Here is a 14117-nt window from a genome sequence, read left to right as displayed (position 1 = left end):
GATTACAGGTGTGAGCCACCATGCCTGGCCTGTTTTCCCATTTCGTATGAAGTTTCCAGTATCTGTTTCTAAAAAACAGAGACAATGTAATCACAGTATGCTTATCACATCTAAATATAAATTTACATTAATTCCTTAATATCAAAAATTCAGTGTTCAAATTGCCAGTTGTCTCATAAATGTTAAATGTTGCATTTTAGGCTGGGCACGGTGGCTCAAGCCTGTAATCCCAGCACTTTGGGAGGCCGAGACGGGCGGATCACGAGGTCAGGAGATTGAGACCATCCTGGCGAACACGGTGAAACCCCGTCTCTACTAAAAAATACAAAAACCTAGCCGGGCAAGGTGGCGGGCGCCTGTAGTCCCAGCTACTTGGGAGACTGAGGCAGGAGAATGGCGTAAACCTGGGAGGCGGAGCTTGCAGTGAGCTGAGATCCGGCCACTGCACTCCAGCCTGGGCGACAGAGCGAGACTCCGTTTCAAAAAAAAAAAAAAGTTGCATTTTAAACTTATGTTTTATATAATCAAGATCTATATAAGGGTCCCATGGCAAAGGCTGGTATGTCTCTTAAGGCTGTTTTAGTCTACATATTCACTCACCATCTCCCCAACCTCCCATCTTATTTGTTGAGGAAACCAGGTTGTTTACTCTCAGCTCGATTTTGCTGATTTCATTATCATGGTGTTGCTTGACATGTTCTACTGTCCTCTGTTTCCCATAGAGGTCTGATCAATTTAGATTAGATTAGATTTTTTTGCAAGTTATTTTTTACTAGAATTAGTGGTTAAAGATGTGTTAGAAAATAAGAGCTACTAAATTGTGACGCAGTACAGAAAGTGGTGGGTAAGCACTCAGCAGAGGGAGAAACAAAGGGAATTGGGTGGCCCTGGTTAAGAATAGCTTAGTAGGCCGGGCTCCGTGGCTCATGCCTGTAATCCCAGCACTTTGGGAGGCCAAGGTGGGTGAATCACGAGGTCAGGAGATCGAGACTATCCTGGCTGACACAGGGAAACCCCATCTCTACTAAAAATAGGAAAAATTAACCGGGCGTGGTGGCGGCACCTATAGTCCCAGCTACTCTGGAGGCTGAGGCAGGAGAATGGTGTGAACCCGGGAGGCGGAGCTTGCAGTGAGCCGAGATCGCACCACTGCACTCCAGCCTGGGCGACAAAGCGAGAGACTCCGTCTCAAAAAAAAAAAAAAAATAGCTTAATAGAGGGGGTCTTAGAGAATGTGTGGGAGAAGAAAACACGTATAATACTGTAAGCAAGAAGAACATCATCAAGGTAGAAAGGGAAATAGGAAGAATCAGATTTGGAGGGCTTTGAAAGCCAGGCAGAATTTGCAGTTGGTAATGGTACCAAGTATGGAACTACCAAAGGTTATAGAACTGGGATGAGATGTAGTAAAGGTGATGTTTTAGAAAGACAGGTCTGGAAATAATTCAGATAGAGAGTTGAGAACTGAGTTTGGAGAATTTGGTGGTGGTGGAGGAGGGGTGGTCACCAAAAAAGGAAATGATACAGGATCAGTCCAGGGAAATAGGAAGGTGTCATAGAAGTTCGAGGAAGAGAGGGCCGGGTGTGGTGACTCACGCCTGTAATCCCAGCACTTGGGGAGGCTGAGGCAGGCGGTTTACCTGAGGCCAGGAGTTTGAGACCACCCTGGCCAACATGGTGAAACCCTGTCTCTACTAAAAATTCAAAAATTAGCCAGGTGTGGTGGTCCACGTCTGTAATCCCATTTACTTGGGGGAGGCTGAGACAGGAGAATCGCTTGAACCCAGGAGGCAGAGGTTGCAGTGAGCTGAGATTGAGCCACTGCACTCCAGACTAGGTGACAGAGCGAGACTCTGTCTCAAAAAAAAAAAAAAAAAAAAGTTTGAGGAAGAGGCTGTCAATAGTGTCAGTGTGCAATTGGAATTTATAAGAATTGGGGAATAGGCAAAGGGAAATATTAATTATTTTATGTTGAATTATTGATATTACTCTCTTGAGTTATTTAGATAGTATTTGCTATTTTGGGGACATGTTCCTTCCCCCATTTAATCTCCTTTATCTCCTTTTCTTTCTTTCTTTTTTTTTTTTTGAGACAGGGTCTTGCTCTGTCACCCAGGCTGGAGTGCAGTGGTGCGATTTCAGCTCACTGCATCCTCTGCCTCCTGGGCTCAAGCGTTGCTTCTGCCTCAGCCTCCCAAGTAGCTGGGATTACAAGCGTGCACCACCATGCCCAGCTAATTTTTTGTATTTTTACTGGAGTTGGAGTTTCGCCGCATTGCCCAGGCTGGTCTTGAACTCCAAGTTCAAGCGATCTGCCCACCTTGCCTTCCCAAAGTGCTGGGATTGCAGGGATGAGCCACCGCGCCCAGCCCCTTCACTGAATCTTATGTTTTGGTCTTATAAGTGCCTTACAGTATTTTATAATGCGAGCAGATAGGAAAAACATTGGGAATGCTTCAGTTTTGTAGCCTCCTTATGAATGCAGGGGATATTGGAAACAGTCCTTTTTAAAATCTGTGCCCTGCAGTACAGCGAAACAGTAGAGTGCCAGCGAGTGGCAAATGAACAGGTGGTGAGGGAGCTGGGTACTCAGCCTCTCTTTGGGCCTCTCGCACTCACTCACGTTGAGATCCCTGAGAAGGACTAGGTGGCCTTCAAGGGTCTTCCTAAATGCTGAGCTTCTGTGACTCTGGAGTTGATTTCTCAGGTTCACCAAAGCATAGGTCCCAGCCTTCCACTGCTTTGGGGTAGTTTGGCTAAAGTAAAGAAGGGATTTTTAAAAAACATACAAACCAGGCAGGCGTAGTGACTCGAACCCGTAACCCCAGCTACTTGGGAGGCTGAGATGGGAGATCACTCGAGCCCAGGAGTTCAAGGCCGCAGTGTGCTACAATTGTACCACTGCACTCCAGTCTGGGTGACAGAGACCTTGTCTAAAGAAAATTTAAAATACACAAACTAAAAGTTTAAAATTGTTCATGAGAAATTGTTATTGTTTGTATGAAAGAGCTATTTTCATACCCTCTTTATTTTGGAAGTGTAAACTTTTGTTTTTGCTGAAGAGTCAACTAAGTTGTCTTGATAGCTTCTCTTTATAAATTCTAGTTACTTGAATCTAGATGCTATCTAGGGGATTATTTGATTTGGTAAAATGAGATTGGTGATTTTTTTTTTATTGTGTAAGTCATACCTAGCAAGTAGGCTGAGGATCTAAAGTAGTTTGTGTTTACTAAAATTTTTCATAAACTTTAGAGTTGCTATGATTAAAGTTTCTATTTTATGTAAAATATAATTATTTTTGATGACAGCATTGCCCATATGAAAACTATGTCTCAACTTTTTGATATAAAAATATCAAATATAAACAAAAGTAGAGAAAATAGTTTGATGAACTTCCTTATACCTATCACCAAGCTTTGCCAATGATTAATTTATGGCCAGTCTAGTTTCATATTTATATTGCACACTTTCCCACTCCATCTCTGGATATTTCAAAGCAATTCCCCCAGATATCATTATTTTATCCATAAACGTTTCAGTATTATCTCTAAGATATAAGGATTTTTTTTTTTTTTTTTGGTATCTTTTGATGTTTTAAGAAGTCTGTTTGAGGAAATACTACAATTTAAAATTTTGGTTAGTGATTAAACGTTTGGCAGTTACTTTTAATGTTATTTATTCTGTTAGTATCCCATCCTGAAACTTTAGCCATTATTTGGAAATACTTGTGTTTTTTAAAATATATAAGTTCATTATTTAAAAACATACAGCCTGAAGTTTTTAATATTTAAGAAAAATAATGTTATTTATTTGGTCTATTTTTCATCTTTTTAGATACGTGCTTTTCAACATGCCTTCAGCACTAATGACTGCTCCAGGAATGTCTACATTAAGAAGAATGGCTTTACTTTACATCGAAACCCCATTGCTCAGAGCACTGATGGTGCAAGGACCAAGATTGGTTTCAGTGAGGGCCGCCATGCATGGGAGGTATGGTGGGAGGGCCCTCTGGGCACTGTGGCAGTGATTGGAATTGCCACGAAACGGGCCCCCATGCAGTGCCAAGGTTATGTGGCATTGCTGGGCAGTGATGACCAGAGCTGGGGCTGGAATCTGGTGGACAATAATCTACTACATAATGGAGAAGTCAATGGCAGTTTTCCACAGTGCAACAATGCACCAAAATATCAGGTGAGAAACGGGTTTTTCTCAAGTATGGGCCTTTGTCAAATCATGCTTTAATTTGTTTTAAATTTACAAATTTTCGTATAGCAGTTTTGTTTGTCTTTTTGGTAATTTTTATTTTTATTATTTTTTATTTTTTCAAATACCAAGACTTCAAGTTTGTTTTTTTTTTTTTTTTAAATGTTAGGAGGTTATAGTTAATTTTGTTGGGTGTTATATTTTGATTTTGGCTATGCAGGAAAATATTCTTTTTTTTTTTTTTTTTTAAAGAATCTCGCTCTGTCACCCAGGCTGCAGTGCAGTGGTGTGACCTCAGCTCACTGCAACCTCCGCCTCCCAGGTTCAAGCAATTCTCTGCCTCAGCCTCCCGAGTAGTTGAGATTACAGGCACCTGCCACCATGCCCAGCTAATTTTTGTATTTTTCATAGAGACGGGGTTTAACCATCTTGGCCAGGCTGGTCTTGAACTCCTGACCTCGTGATTCACCCGCCTTGGCCTCCCAAAGTGCTGGAATTACAGGCATGAGCCACCACGCCCGGCCTCAAGGAGATTTTTTGACCGTTTTTAAATAAATATGTAAATGATCTTTCTCAATATTTGTTTCCTAATACAAGTTTAAGCAGCCTATCTTTGCTCCAGATCAGGGGTTGGCAAACCTTTTGGTAAGGGCCAGGCAGTAATATTTTCAGCTTTGCAGTCCGTATGGTCTCTGTCACAACTTTTTTTTTTTTTATGTCATTTTCAAGGTAAGGAGCTGTCACAACTTGCAACTCTATCGTACAAAAGCAGTCATCGGTGATACGTAAACGAATGAACGTGGCCGTATTCCGCAGACCTTGTTTGTGGGCTGCGGGACAGATTGGGTCCAGGGGCCGTAGTTTGCCAGTTCATGCTCTGTATCAAGCTTGTCCACCCCACAGCCTGCAGGTAGCCACGATGGCTTTGATTGCCACCCAATGCAAATTCATAAACTTTCTTAAAAGATTGTGAGAGTTTTTTGCAATTTTTTGTTTTTAAAGCTGATTGGCTGTCTTTAGTGTTAGTATATTTTATGTGTGGTCCAAAACAATTCTTCCGTGGTGGTCCAGGGAAGCCAAAAGATTGAATACCCCTGCTCTAGATGGTCATCTTTCCTATATCATGGCACTTCCACATCTTTTTCTAGGCTCCTTACCCTAGTAAATACACTCTGTGCATGCACATGCACACATACCCTCTGTCTGCGGATTCAGAGCCCCTGGAGGCATCAGTGATTTCTGTAGAGACAGGCAGATTCAGGCAAACTGCTGTATTTTTTATTCTTTTCATCTTAGGCTTAAGGCATACTCATTTGACTCAAGTTAAAATTATAGTCCTATTTGTAAAAGCCATATTTATTACTATAGACTCAGCAGGGTGTAATATACAATAATCTGATAAGAAACTGGAAGTCTTTAAAGAACTATAGGCTGCATATTTCAGAGCCACATGTTGCATGAAAGTTCCAGCCTCAGTAATGACCTCAAGTCAGGCATACTAAACCAAAGAACCAAAACTACATCCCATTTCCTGAGGTATAAAAGCTGGAAGGATTTTTTTTCATAGAATGTTTCCTCACTATCCTTTTAGGCTCTGCAGATACTATAAGGAGAAGGGTGTGTAGACTTTATCACTAAAAAGAAAGTCCTATCGCTTACCCTTGTGATGATTTTGTAAGTGAAAGTCCTTACTTAAATCTATGTTTTTCAGAGAACATGCTCTATGGTTTCAGTCCTTTTAAATTTATTGAGATTTGTTTTATTCTAATATGTGGTCTTTCTTGATGAGTGTCCCATGTGTGCTTGAAAAAATGTATATTCTTTTGTTGAAAGGAATATTTTGTAAATGAGAATTAGGTGAAGTCGATTGATAATATTTAAGTCTTACATAGTGTTACTGATTTTTTTTACTCCTTCTATCATTACTGAAAGGAGTATTGAAATCTCCATCTATGCTTACTAATTTGTCTCTTTCCTCTTTTAGTTCTGTCAGTGTTTGCTTCATGTATTTTGGAGCTCTGTTACTACTGGTGCATATATATTTCTAATTGTTATATCTCCCTGCCTGATTTATTCTTTTATTATGAAATGACCTCCTTTGACTCTAGTAATCCTCTGTCAATCTGTCTTTGTATTTAAAGTGGAGCTCCTACACAGCATATTGTTGGATCTTGATTTTTATCTAACCCAGTCTCTGTCTCTGACTTTTTTTTTTGAGATGGAGTTTCACTCTTGTTGCCCAGGCTGGAGTGCAATGGCATGATCTCGGCTCACCGCAACCTCCGCCTCCCGGGTCCCGGTTCAAGCAGTTCTCCTGCCTCAGCCTCCTGGGTAGCTGGGATTACAGGCATGCGCCACCTCACCCAGCTAATTTTTGTATTTTTAGTAGAGACAGGGTTTCACCATGTTGGCCAGACTGGTCTCGAACTCCTGACCTCGTGATCCGCCCACCTCGGCCTCCCAAAGTCATGGGATTACAAGCGTGAACCACCATGCCCAGTGAGACGGGGTTTCTCCATGTTGGTCAGGCTGGTCTCGAACTCCCGACCTCAAGTGATCCACCCGCCTCGACCTCCCAAAGTGCTGGGATTACAGGTGTGAGCCACCTCACCCAGCTTCGGTCTCTGACTTTTAAGTGTTGAGTTCATTTACCTTTAATGTAAGTGTTGGACTGCTTGATGTTGTCCTTATCTCTGCCTCTGAAGCTGTGTTTTTCTTTTTTTCCCCAACCTTGTTTCTCTCTAATCTTTGCATTAGATAATTTCTTTTCTTTCCTTTCTTTTTTTTTTTTTTTGAAATAGGGTCTTGCCCTGACGCCCTGGCTGGAGTGGTGCAGTGGTGCGATGATCTTGGCTCACTGAAACCTGCCTCCCGGGCTCAAGCGATCCTCCCACTTCAGCCTCCAGAGTAGCTGGGACTACAGTTGCTCCCCACCAATGCCCGGCTAATATTTGTATTTTTTGTAGAGACAGGGTTTTGCCATTTTGCCCAGGCTGGTCTCAAACTCTTGAGCTCAAGCAGCTGCCTGCCTCAGCCTCCCAAAGTGCTGAGATTACAGGTGTGAACCACTGTGCTTGACCTAAATTAGATAATTTGTGTTGTTTTGTATTCAAGGTTATAAATTTTTTTCTTTTGCCATCTCACCTCTGCTATTGAGCTGGGCTAGTAAATTTTGCTTATTGTACACTTCAGCTTTAGAATTTTCTTTTTTTTTTCTTTTTCTTTTTTTTTTTTTTTTTTTGAGACAGAGTCTCGCTCTGGTGCCAGACTGGAGTGCAGTGGCGCAATCTGGGCTCACTGCAACCGCCGACTCCCGGGTTCAAGCGATTCTTCTGCCTCAGCCACCTGAGTAGCTGGGACTACAGGCACGTGCCACCATGCCCAGCTAATTTTTGTAGTTTACTTTAGTAGAGACGGGATTTCACCATGTTGGCCAGGATGGTCTCGATCTCTTGACCTCGTGATCCGCCCGCCTCGGCCTCCCAAAGTGAAAGTGCTGGGATTACAGGTGTGAGCCACTGCACCCGGCCTGGTTCTTTTTTAGAGCAAATTTCCTTTTCTCTATTGAGATTCCTTGTTTGTTTATATTATTATTATTATTTTTTTTTTTTTGAGACGGAGTCTCACTGTGTCTCCCAGGCTGGAGTGCAGTGGCGCGATCTCGGCTCACTGCAAGCTCCGCCCCCCGGGTTCACGCCATTCTCCCGCCTCAGCCTCCCGAGTAGCTGGGACTACAGGCGCCGCCACCTCGCCCGGCTAGGTTTTTGTATTTTTAGTAGAGACGGGGTTTCACCATGTTAGCCAGGATAGTCTCGATCTCCTGACCTTGTGATCCACCCGCCTCGGCCTCCCAAAGTGCTGGGATTACAGGCTTGAGCCACCGCGTCCGGCCATATTATATTTTTAAAAAATTATTTGGACATATTTATAATAGCTGCTTTGAGGTCTTTGCCAAATCCAACACTTAGGCCCACTTGGGTTCAGCTTCTACTGATCGCTCTTTTTTCCCCTAAATATGAATCACACTTGCCTGTTTCTTTTCATATCTAGTAATTTTTTCATTGACACCTAGATGTGTAGATAATACGTAGTAGTAACTCCTGAATGTTTTGTTTCTAGAAACTGCTTTATTCTGAAAAGTATAGGTTTTCTTGTTTTAGTAGGCAGTTAACTTGCCTCTACTCAAACTATAAACTCTGTCTCTTGTGATGTACAGCAGCTAACGTCTGCTCAGTGTTTTCAGCTTCGCTGCTTTTTCAGTCCTGGGGGTTTACCCTGTGCCTTTGTAATGTAGTGGTCATTCAGGGATTTGGGCAGGTAATTCTCAGATTTTGGGGTTCATCCTTTCTGTGGTTCTGTTGCTTCTGGAGTTCCTCCTCTAAGTGTCCAGTTGCTCTGCTGTCTCCCAAGTTTTATCCCCGACACCTAAAGATGGTAACACTTCTGCTTTCTCCACCCTGTGCTTTGTGCATGCCCTGTGCTCAAAGGTGAAGCAAATTTGCAGATTTCACCAGGAGTAATTGTTACTTAGTTTCAACTTCTGTAAAATAGGGATAAAAATTCCTAGGATTAGTGTGAGGATTAAATGGGATAATACAAATAAGACACAAAACAAATACCCAACACAATTAGCTTTTCATTTCTACTTTGTTGTTAATATTTTGTTGGTATGAGTGGTGGTGGTGGTGATGATGATTTGGAGGTTCTTAGATCCATAAAATGGGTTAATCTGTGAGGTGGGCAAAGGGAGGAAAAAAGCAGATGTTGGCAGTTACTGTTAACAGGAAACACAGTGAAGGAAAGTAAATGACAATAGCAGGGGTTATCATAATCAGGAAGAATTAAATTTTGATTGCAAACATTAGGACTTTCTCTTTCCAATTTTGTAGATGCAACATCCTTTTATAAATGCAGACCATAAAGATGAAACATCCTTTTTTTTTTTTTTGCTTACTTTTCCAAATGAGAAAAATCTGGATATATTCTGCTTCCAGTTTCGTTTAATAATCAGTGCTGCTGTTTTTTATAACAGGTGTTTCAGAGTTGTGAACCACAAATTGACTATTTAATAAGCCTATTCTATATTCTGTGTTAGAATTTGTAGCCAGATTGGATTATTCATGATTCCACATTATATGTGGAACTGCTCTGTAAACTTTAAAAGCTGTGTCAGGCCGGGCGTGGTGGCTCATGCCTGTAATCCCAGCACTTTGGGAGGCTGAGGCAGGCGGATCATGAGGTCAGGAGATCGAGACCACTCTGGCTAATGCAGTGAAACCCCGTCTCTACTAAAAATAGAAAAAATCAGCTGGGCGAGGTAGCAGGCGCCTGTAGTCCCAGCTACTCGGGAGGCTGAGGCAGGAGAATGGCGTGAACCCGGGAGGTGGAGCTTGCAGTGAGCTGAGATCACGCCACTGCACTCTAGCCTGGGAGACAGTGAGACTCTGTCTCAAAATAAAAAAAATAAAATAAAATAAAAGCTATGTGTCTTACTATGGTGATTCTTAAAATTGTGGTGAAATATACATATTTATTATTTTAACTATTTTTAAGTATACAATTCAGTGGCATTAAATACATTCACACGTTGTGTAACCATCACCTCTATCTATACCCAAAACTTTTTTCTCACCCCATTGTAATCTCTACTATGTTCATTCCCTGTTTCCTTCATTCCCCACCCCTGGTAAACTCTATTCCACAACTATATGTATTTGACGATTCTAGATACTTTATGTAAATGGAATCATACCATTTAGCCTTTTGTGTCTGGCTCATTTCACTTAGCATAATATTTTCAGGGTCTATGTTGTAGCATATATCAAAATTTCATTTCTGTTTATGGCTGAATAATATTGCATTGTATGGCTGGGCGCGGTGGCTCACGTCTGTAATCCCAGCACTTTGGGACGCTGAGGCGGGCAGATCACGAGGTCAGGAGATCGAGACCATCCTGGCTAACACGGTGAAACCCCATCTCTACTAAAAATACAAAAAATTAGCCAGGCGTGGTGGCGGGCACCTGTAGTCCCAGCTACTGGGGAGGCTGAGGCAGGAGAATGGCGTGAACCTGGGAGGCGGAGCTTGCAGTGAGCCGAGATCACGCCACTGCACCCCAGCCTGGGTGACAGAGCAAGACTCAGTCTCAAAAAAAAAATTTCATTGTATGTATGGTATAGTAATTTGAGAAGCTGATTTAGATTGTTCTTTTTGGTGAAATATGTCAAGTTATAGATTTTAGTGTTAACCTTAAGAAAAACCTTTAAACAAAGAGTGAATAAAATCAATCTAGAGAGTGTTCAGGTGGAACATTTAAATTGTTAGTAATTAAATGTAGATTCCATGTGAGTCTTAGAAACAAAACTATCAAAGTAAGCATTTGTGATTTGTTACCCAGGCTGGAGTGTAGTGGGCAGTGGTGTGATACCGGCTTTGCGCCACCACACCCAGCTAATTTTTGTATTTTTAGTAGAGATGGGTTTTCACCATGTTTTCCAGGCTGGTCTTGAACTCCTGGGCTCAAGCAATCCGCCCGCCTCAGCCTCCCAAAGTGCTAGGATTACAAGCATGAGCCACCATACCTGACCAGATATATGTCCTTTTTTTGTAGATGTTTCTCCCTGACTAGAAAGCTTCCCTTGTGATTTTTCTAGACAGCTTTCAGGATAATATTCTTAATATTTTTCAAATTCTTGATTTGTGTCTTGTGTCTTCTAGCTATGCCCTTGGCAGATTTTCTTCTAACCTTTTGATGTCTATTTGCAGATAGGAGAAAGAATTCGAGTCATCTTGGACATGGAAGATAAGACTTTAGCTTTTGAACGTGGATATGAGTTCCTGGGGGTTGCCTTTAGAGGACTTCCAAAGGTCTGCTTATACCCAGCAGTTTCTGCTGTATATGGCAACACAGAAGTGACTTTGGTTTACCTTGGAAAACCTCTGGACGGATGACAGTGGCTTTCTTGTGATGACAGAGTGGAGGAGAGATCTGCTTATGGGAAGTAGAACCGTGAAGTGACTGTCATACTGCATGTCCAAGAAACATCCTGAAAACACATGAAGTTGTAAACTGGAGAAGCAACTCTACAGCAGAGATTATCTTCGTGTTTCCTCTTCCCACTGGGCCAGAAAAATCCTCAGGGTTGCAGTTGGTTGAGTGGGCAGTTGACATATGCATGTTGCAACCGATGTTGTCTCCAAGTTAGCAATGTGTTATTTCCAACTTGAAAGGTGAGATTGTAGAGATGCTGTCAAAGGGATAAGATAAGGAAATAGCAAGATTTTTAAGTAGTGTGTTTGTGAAGACTGATCCCATTTTACAACTGCCTGTTCTTTCTCCAGTCCCTTTTTTTCTGGCCAGCTTGACTATTAGAAAAGTATGAAACTGGTTGGGTTTTATTTAATATTTTTAATATATTGAGAAGCATGGTCTGCCTGGACTGCACTTCTCTAAAAGTGAGATATAAAATTGTGCAGCTATTTTAAAAGTTGTATATACAATATGTGTGTAAAAAAAAACTGTAAAAAAAAACAAAAAGGACAAACAGGTTGCTTTGTTCTAGTTCTAATTTCTTAAAAACCACTACATGGTTACAAAATTGGAATAACATTTGGGGACAGCTAGGTTAACTACAAAGAAGAGGATTTTAAGAGGAGATGTGTTGTATTGACTCATTTTGTATTATTTTTGGCTTCCAGTTCCCATAGCTGTTAGAGTCTGGTTTGTTTTTGTTTTTACTATCAAAATTATAGTAAAGATCTCTCAATCTCCTGGCTAAAGATTGAGGGAAGGCAAATCTATTTCTGATTATACATATATCAATAAGGATGATCTCAACATAATAGTAATGTGTATCTTTTGGTATCCAGTTTTATTTCTGGCCTTCTAAGAAAGTGTCCCATAACACAGAACATTGCCATTTGCTCTTGTTGGCCACAAATATTAGTCCTAGAGCCTAGGAAAAAAAGAATTGATTAATGGTCCTTTTATTTTGTAGCCTTATAAATGCTATAGATATTATCAAAAAAATTAATTTCCTATTGTTTACATCATGCAACTAATCTAAGCCTCAAACTCGTTATTGGGGCTATAAAGAAAATGTTTACTTACCCACCTGAAACAGGTTAAGAATATTCTTAATCTCATTATAGATAATTGCCCCCATGGGACTTGAAATATGACACCTTGTGCTGAAAACTTCAGGTTGGCAATATTTGAAGGTTTCACTGTAGAAGAGTTTAACATTAACTCCTATTTTGACTTACAAATCTTATTTCTCATCACTAAAATGCTTTTGAATTAATAATCCAACCCACATGAGCTGAGAGTTTTTCTTTTGTTGGAAAAGAAACAGACATCTTTCTGTATGAAAGTATAAATTGTATGGTTTTAGATACATAGGAATTGGCAAAGGCAAGCAAAATCTTTGTACTTCTGAGTTCTTGCTGTATGTGTATTTTGTTTTGAATCTAATTAGGGACACTAGGCAGCTGGCCGGGATTCTTGGGTTGCCCTTGGGAGTTAAGATTCTCAATACGCCTATGAAGCAAGGGATTTCAGCCATAGGACAAAGATTTATTGTTGCCACCAGAAAAGTTTACAAGTATTTATTGTGTATTTGATACATTGCTTGAAAAGATAAAATCTGTTAAAGATTCTTTTTGATGTGCAGGTTAAGAAGAAACCTCCTTGTATTGAGTGGAATTATATGTTAAACGTATTAGAGAATATAGATGGTATAGAAATTTATTTTTCTTGGTGTAGAACAACACAATTCAGCAAAGTTTAAAATTTGATTAAACGAGAAGTGGTTCAGGATGAAGATGGACTTGTTAGAAAATGATCAAGTCCTTTAAGTACTTGTTTCTTTTTCAGGTTGTGATGTGGCCATTCCAAGAGCTTTTGTTGAGAGTTTGGTTTATAATTGTCTCTTTTGTCTTGTTAGTAAACATTCATTTGCAACAGTTTTGAAGGTGCTGAGTGGAAAACCGAAACACATGGTTATTGCATATTGGACCTAGAATGAAATAATTGCCTCAATATTTATCAACAAGCCATTCTTGTCTCAAAGGTTTAAATTCCAGAATATCCCATTTGCAAATCATATGCAATTGGGTTAATAGCATGAGCATCTGGGTAATGAAGAGCCTTCATTTACGTAAATTTGTCACTAAAAACCAGTAGCAGCTCTACAAAATATTAAACTGCTACGGTGTTCAAGGAAATGGAATATCTTTGTCATTGGTGCTGAGAAGAGCATTCAGGTAGAAGACAGTTGCGCCTGAAGATTGAGCATAAATCATTCCAACCAGTGGCTCTCAACGTTGGCCGTGTGCACTTTGCAGCCACTTTGGAGTGTTTGAAGACGTGTCGATGCTTTGGGTTCCATGTGCCAAGATTCTGCTGTTGTCTGGAATATGAGCTGGTCATAAGGGTTTTTATAACTTTCTGGTCATTTCAGTATATGCTGCCAAGGTTGAGAACCATTGTTCTAAAATCAGCTTGAGTTTTCTCATCTGCAAAATAGAAAAAAAAAAATCCTTGCTCCCTCCCTTCACTACCTCACAAGGATACTGAGGGTAAAGGAGAAAATAATGGGAAGGTGCTTGTGCTGTGGATGGAAAGTGCTATTAAAAGTCAAAGGAGCGTTCTATTTCAATCCATAGTATGATCAGGGAGGGTGTGACTGACCGTACTTTGTTGACTTGGGAAACGGGGAGCACTGTCTTTGGTTCGTGAACGAAGCATGCAGACGTGGAAGCAGACGTTACCATTATTCCTACTATGGTCTTCTGTCATACTTGAGACAGGCTGTTTTAATTACCTGGTTTTACATAGGAAAGAAGAAATATTAAGGCTTAAAGTTTGTAATGGTCAATGGCTCATAATTCATTAAATCTTTTCATACAAGGAA

The 14117-nt window shown here is 40.7% G+C and overlaps 1 protein-coding gene across 1 annotated transcript in view; it reads left to right on the top strand.

Annotated features, from left to right (window-relative positions):
* The window catches only part of FBXO45 (F-box protein 45), a 21577-nt gene extending 7460 nt beyond the window's left edge, over positions 1-14117 (top strand). Inside the window, exons 2-3 of the mRNA XM_025377264.1 lie at positions 3835-4191; positions 10969-14117. Coding sequence (XP_025233049.1) covers positions 3835-4191; positions 10969-11154 — 543 coding nt within the window. The 3' untranslated portion in view covers positions 11155-14117. The remainder of the gene's footprint in view (positions 1-3834; positions 4192-10968) is intronic.

Source organism: Theropithecus gelada, chromosome 2 (assembly GCF_003255815.1).
Source record: "Theropithecus gelada isolate Dixy chromosome 2, Tgel_1.0, whole genome shotgun sequence".
Taxonomy (NCBI): domain Eukaryota; kingdom Metazoa; phylum Chordata; class Mammalia; order Primates; family Cercopithecidae; genus Theropithecus; species Theropithecus gelada.
This window is presented reverse-complemented; position numbering and strand designations above follow the sequence as displayed.